This window comes from Apium graveolens, chromosome 10, assembly GCF_009905375.1.
Source record: "Apium graveolens cultivar Ventura chromosome 10, ASM990537v1, whole genome shotgun sequence".
Taxonomy (NCBI): domain Eukaryota; kingdom Viridiplantae; phylum Streptophyta; class Magnoliopsida; order Apiales; family Apiaceae; genus Apium; species Apium graveolens.
In genome coordinates, this window is record NC_133656.1 from 101,572,936 (window position 1) to 101,580,203 (window position 7,268).

At 34.2% G+C, this 7,268-nt stretch overlaps 1 protein-coding gene across 1 annotated transcript; it reads right to left on the bottom strand.

Annotated features, from left to right (window-relative positions):
- Positions 1-1,275: 1,275 nt before the first annotated feature.
- Positions 1,276-3,292, bottom strand: LOC141690806 (uncharacterized). Its single transcript, XM_074495571.1, has 5 exons — positions 3,042-3,292; positions 2,719-2,881; positions 1,778-2,666; positions 1,651-1,691; positions 1,276-1,437 (listed from the first exon to the last, which is right to left on the bottom strand). The coding sequence occupies exons 1-5, from the start codon at positions 3,290-3,292 to the stop codon at positions 1,276-1,278; spliced, it is 1,506 nt and encodes a 501-aa protein (XP_074351672.1).
- Between the last annotated feature and the right edge of the window lie 3,976 nt (positions 3,293-7,268).

Sequence of the window (7,268 nt, forward strand, 5' to 3'; positions counted from 1 at the left end):
TATGCAGTTTATTCTATTTACACTTATGTTTTCCTTACATGAACTATATACATCAAATTACATTAATTGAAAGATTTCTATACTTGCACAACCTGACCATCGTTTGCTGGTTCGGGATCATTAATTTCAATGTCTTGAAATCTTGCTTGCTCTGGCCCAATACCTAAATTTATGTTAAGGAAATTCTGTATATCTGCAACAGGCCTATCAAATATGCGAAGGTCATGTGAATCCTCTCTGCCAAGTGTTGCCAAACGACGCGCAACTGCATTCCTATGAGGGTGAACCAAATTAGGTTCATAACGGATATTATTATCATTAAACCTTGAAAGAATAATCCTGAAAGTCTGTCTAGTATGTGGTGTAATTCCTTCTTCTTTGTAATATTTGCATTCACGATATGCTTGTATATTGTCGACTTCAATGATAACACGTTCGTAAGAATCCTGGAATGCACGACGCATACCTAATAGAATAGCCCATAATGCACTATTCAGGATTGTAAGGCTCAGAATTGTGCCATAAGTCAGTCTGAGAAGATGACCTCCCGCGTCTCTTACTACAACACCAATACCGTTTCTATTGTCGCCTTCAGGAACATTCTGAATAAACTTACTATGCACATTGATCTTCACCCAACCATTAGGAGGAAATTTCCATACACGCTCAACATGTTCCATTCTCCTTAAATGTGTAAAACAACAGATAACTGTTTGTGGTTGTAAATTGATTATATCAGATATTATAAACTGATTCTTGCAAGTAGCATATAAAGAAAATAGTTCAAGAGATGTGTCTATTGCAAATAGTTGTAGAGTTGTAAAGAACTAAAACATAAAATTAGAGAGTTGAGGAGATGTGTCTATTGCAAATATTTATAGAGCTTTAAATAACTAAAACTGTTGGAACATTTTATATTATAATGTTATTTACTAAGGTGTCCAAAATTCGTTGTATGGTCTATAGAACCAATTTGCCAGAAATCAAAAATATTGTTAAAAGGGAATATAAGTATTAGACTATCCATTGAATGGCTTTTAGAAACGTAGATAATAAATATTCTAAATTATGTGAGAATTACGGATCATTTTGTGCTCGGTAGATCTCACATATCACATATTTCAATAACTATTTTTAACAATGAAAAAGGAGTATTCAAACAAAAGAGGATCATACAGACGAATGTTTCATGTAAACAAAGTTGATGTTATAATGTTTCAATATTAAAATACAGTAGTTCATCAGGAGAAATATCGTCAAACAAATGTATTACATTCAATTAACAGAAACATTGAGCGAAATAACGTCATCTTCTTCGATCATTTCAAATCTTAGTTTATCATGCACTGAGATTTCGCTTTCATTCACAAACTTATCCCATCCACCAGAAATCGAGGCATGAAATGTATATAAACCACTCTGACCTTCCAACTGCGTCTATTCATTATCAGAAGAACATTGTTCACATTCACCCATTCTTGATCCTCCAGAATTATCCATGGTGGAATATACTATTTAACTTGAAAAGTAACATATCAATTGAACTGCTGTAGTTTGAACAAATAGTATGTGAAAAAATGTAAAGTAATTTCGCACCACTCCATTAGAATTCTGATCTAGATTTGATCATATGAGCACAACATCGAATACCCGATTGTTGTAATTCTGATGAATTATTCGCATGACAGGGTCTGCGCAATATATTAATACAATGTAAATATAAAATTGGAATACTTGATATGAAAAATCAATTTAGAAAAGAGGTGGCGAAAAAAACCATCAGTGCCTGTTGATATAGGGAAGGTGCTTTCGACTCTTTTTCTGGAGAAAATGGAAACAACAAACTCATTCTTGGAAGTCTGGAAAGATATATTTTGAATGTCACAATCTGGGAGTTGTAAATACCCATTACGACATTCTTTAGGTTTTAGCAGGATGATATCGCCAAACATACATTTCCACTGAGCATTCCATAAAAATAGCGGACCGGAGATTGAGCAATATGCCGAAATGTTAATAAACATTTCACGGAGTTGTTTCGCAAGAGATGAGTGAGAATTCTCAACCATTACTTCATGCCATTGACTATCATCCTGAAGAAGCCCCATAGCAGCACATGCTTCATTAAAACTTTCAAAAACATGATCTTCAACCGTCCTTAGCTCGACAAATGAAGTAGAACCTTTCCTCCACATAAGTAACATGCGGAGATACAACAAATCACCGCCAGTAGTATGTACTTCTGTTAATCTGCCAACTACATCACCTCTTTGGCGAGGTCTCCATTTACACTCTCGGGGTAGCCACGTAAAATGCGTAGAAAATTCAGCATATGTAAAATCTCGAGCGGTTGGAAATTCTTTATTACCTTCGAACCAAGCCTCAAGTTTTGTCCTTTTACTATCAGCTTGTTGAATAACTTCGGATAGTGTTGTACCTGTTCTAAAACTGACATACTTATTTCCGGGTAAATGAATAGGTAATCTATCAACAGATGGCCACCGAGAATGTACATTAAAACCAAATATTCTCCATGCTGCTTCAGAGGCACAAACATAACAACCATCAAGATATTGCTTTACTTCATTTAAACAGGATTGCTTCTTCGATACACTACTATCAGGTGTTGATTTGTTTTTTAAGGACCATAGTAGCAGTATCATGACCTTTAAGACAATACTTGAATAGATACTTAAGGGACCAAGCACTGTTACATACCTCAAGATTTATTTGGCATTGAAAAAGAACTAATAAGTCTCTATTAAATGGAACAACAAACCTATTGTCCAAAAAAACACCTTTCTTTTTTATACTTCTGTCAGTGTTGTATCTGCGATAAATGGGAAAACCATAATCATCAATATATGTGTTACCATTGAACCTGCAATGAATGTACCGATATTTCCTGTTAAAAAATGATCCAATTCTGTATATAATTACATGGCAATGATCCTAAATATTGTAATATGATGTTCTCACTAAATTGATTCATTCAAACCATGTAAATATAAAAAATCAAAGTTTATAACATTGTATGATACCTCCTAGGAAAGTATCTCATACATCTTCCTTTAACCATGCAAGGTGAATAGGTGTTGTCAACTCCACAGGGCCCATGAATCATGTAATTGCTGACAGCGACATAACCAACAGGATCTGTATCTTTGTCAGGTATTTCAGCACTGACCAGAGCATTTATTTGAGCAACTGTTTTGGGCCTAGCATCCGGGTGTAGCCAAATCAACACATGCATGTGTGGAAGACCCCGTTTCTGAAATTCTATTACATGCATAACTGTATAATGCGTTAGAGTTAAATTCTCAGAGTAAAGAGTTTCTAAATTGTCATAAAAGGAAAGGTTAATAAAAAATTACCTCCGATGCATTTTCCAAAGTAGTTTTTTTTCTTTATCAAATGCATTAGCTGATCCAACTTGAGTTTAAAAACTCTGGAACACTATGTCAGGTGCATCATACACATCAACACCTGGTAAAGGTTTCATCATCTCAGTTATTTCATGCCACTTTGTATTACATGTCATTGTTAGGAAAAGAGAAGGGTGTCCAAGCCCTACATAACGCAAGTGCATCCTTAAAATGTTGTGACATATACCTTTGTGAACATGTGAAGGATGCAGGTAATACAACAGCTTTCCCAACATAATTGGGATCGTGATCACCTTTACGCAAAGCATCTCGGATGGAAGTATATAGATCAGACCTTATAGTTGTTTGGTGAGTAGTAACCTAATCCAACCGATATTGTTCAATTGCACAAAAGGCATCAACGACATACTGTTGCCATAAACGACCTGATAAATGCAGAGTCAACCCTAACACACAAAAAAATGATTTAGATAATGTGGTATATGACAAATTTTGATCAATTTCATGAAGCTAGTAAACATATCCTGGAAAAAACTAAACATATGAGAGGTTACAGTATACCTTCAAAAAGGCGAATCATCAACTTATAGCAATAATATTCTTTCATGGAAACATATTCTCGATGCTTCTTTTCAAAATCATTATCATCGGGATTCATATCGGCTGATTTCGACATTTTTGTTTTATTCAATGGAATCTTTGTATGAAAACCTTTATCTGCATGGGGGAACAAAAGTGGATACTGGAGCTGCATAAAAAAAATCAGTTTCCAAAACCTTCTGAAGTGATTTTGTACGCGTCTCCACAATTGTATCCCGAAAACCTAATGAATCTCCATTAGTACTTACTATCAGACCTCCAACCTCTTCTGTTGGTCCAATTATATTAGGATGACCACTCACTGATTGAGAAGATAAGAGAACCAATCTAAACTCATCTTATTCGTTGTCTTTGAAGCACTCACGTGCAATATGAAATTGCATAACCAATTCATTATGCTGATTTAACATGTCCATCAAAGCTTCAACAATGCTCTCGTCAATTTCATCTTTATATCCATGAATTAGATTCATCCTATTTTCCAGTTTATTTTCAGTATCATAGATGTATACTTGACAAAATTTGGGAGATTCGCCATCTGCCGAAAGCATACTACCAAGAAGATGAAGATTTTAACCTTTGACCCTAAAGCAATAGGGTGCTCCTCCATTGTTAATTTTGTGATCTATTTTACCACCACCGGAACACATCGCAATAATAAATTGTAAAGATGATGGTTTAACTTGAAGTGGATTGTCCTATTGTTTCCATATAGTAATGATCTTAATGGCTCAGGAGGTTGTTTCTCAAGTGAGAGCTGAACCTGTCCATTCTTGCAGTATAGAGAGAAGGTAGGAGAACTGTTTTTGTTGGATTTGTTGTTCCGTTCCATGTTCCACATAAGGGCACCACACTTAACACATGTTGAGGTCGGCGGACCAATATTAACATAACCGTCCCAAAGATCAATCCCAGGCAAATCCACGGGTTCAGCTTCTGCAGTATTACCAACATAAAAAAGTGCATTAATTAAATTTATTTAATTATGTGCAACAAACCTGCATAATTTTGAACAAAGTAATGATAAAAATACCTTTGTAAAAAAGTTGTTCTTCCATATGTGTTCCATCATATAGGTCATCAAAATTATTAATCAGTTTGGCAGCCACGGGAGAAGGTAATCGACCGTCATTCATATCGAAGTTCTGCCTAAGTGAAACATCTGCAATTAAATTGGAAAATCAGAATATTGATAATGATGGCCATTCCTAGAAATAAGATGAATCTAAAAAAATTCAACTTATCATACTCTATGAAGCAGGATCAATATTCTCCTTAGTTTTTTCTTTGTTACGTAGTATTGTAGATATGCTAGGGCCTCTGTAACGTCTCTTGGTTTCTATTGAAAAGACTTCAACATCTTATATAAATATATTTCAAAATATAATATTTGTTATAATTCCTTATTTCATATATTGTGTTTAAAAATGGAAGAACACTATTACCCGATATGTCAGATTCAGCATGAGCCTTTGACGTTTGTTTTTTTTGGAATATATGATTTGACACTTGAAGGTGGAGTGTTACCTAAAAAAATCAATTTATTATGCAAGTATGTAGAGCATAATAATGGACTGCTACTGATCACATAATAAGAACTGAAAACTTACGATTAGATAAACATGATATGTTTGGGCTGTTATTGAAAAGCGGTGTGTGATTCATTATCGCTTGACCAAAGCCTAAGCAAAACAAAATCAATTAAAAATCTAATAAATTAGAAAACCAAACCCATAAATCATGACCTATATCTTTATTTTCATACAGCCACATAAGGTGTTATGCTAACATGGTTAAATAACGTATCTTAAATTGGGGGCAAAAAGTATGAATAAAGTTTGAAACTAACATACACGTGCTGGCATTGTGAGATCTCGATGATATAATTGGTGTATTATTTCTTGACGCGGGATATGTTGAGATAATTTTTGTAGGAGTTGTTCCTACAAATATCAATTCGTAAACCATAACAGCAACTTAAGTATAATATATATATATATAAGTTATCTGGATTGAGAAAGGATTAACAACTGGACACTCAGGATTAGTTATACATGATAGTATTGGGCTATTATTGCAATACGGACTATAATTCAGTTGAGCTTTACCAGAGCCTGATAAAAAGAAACAAAGTAGAAACAAACATTATAAATCAATGTAAAATACTAAATGTTAAATACATGTTGTCTACATAACTTACGGCTATTGGCAAGGTGAGATCTCGATGACATTATAGTAGAGGTTCTGCTAGATGTAAAATTTCTTCTTATGTCACTTTCCTGAGAACCTGATAATTGAAGAATGATATAAGATCAAAGATTAGTTGCATCAATAATTTACAGGATAAATATGATAACATGATGTCATCAAGAAACATAACCAGGATACTTGAAGCAAAATTCTCTGTATCTGTAACTGCTGATTGAACTGCATAATAATAAATGGAAAATCAAACAAAAAAAGATGATCTGCTACGTAATATGTTAAGATATGCTGCAAATACAGAATACCTGGATTTTCCAGACCTGTACGATTCATGTTGAGCAACCTATTACGTATAAACCTGTCCAAAGCTGACTCACGACCTCGACAAACTGGGCTCACAATTTTAATTTATACATTATTAAACACAATCATTCTAAGCTATATTACAAATCTTTCAATTGTTAAAAAAAATATACATACTGTAGTCACCAGACATGACAGATGCTTCGGTATCCGTCACAGGCTGAGAGATATTTCGTCGGCTATCTGATATGTTCTCATCCAGAGGTTGGAGAATCGGATCGCATATCTGTCCACGACCTCATCGCTTAACAGCTAAAAAGAATACTAAATGTGAAAACGATGACTACAAATTATCAATAACAACGTTTAAAGAAAACAAAGAGATAGTATGATTATGCAGACTCGTACTAGGACTGTTGTCATCAAAGGTAGTAGAACGTTTGCTCCTGTTCATAGCTTATTTGGTATGTAATTAGTCCTATCAATAAACGTTTAAGAAAACAGAGAAGAAAACCCTTGATTATGCAGATTCATACCAGGTCCGAGATCATGGAAGATAGTAGATCGTTTGCTCCCATTCAAAGCTTTAACCTACGCGTCTATCATTATGCGATGAGCCCAGCTTCTGTCATTACTACAAAACAAACAAAATAGGTTTGGTTAAACATTATCGAACAAAAGATAACAAAAAATGTGTAACACAAAATTGATAGCAGATGATGATGTATACAATTATTCATATTCATGTATATTGCCTGTAAAAAATAAAGAAGA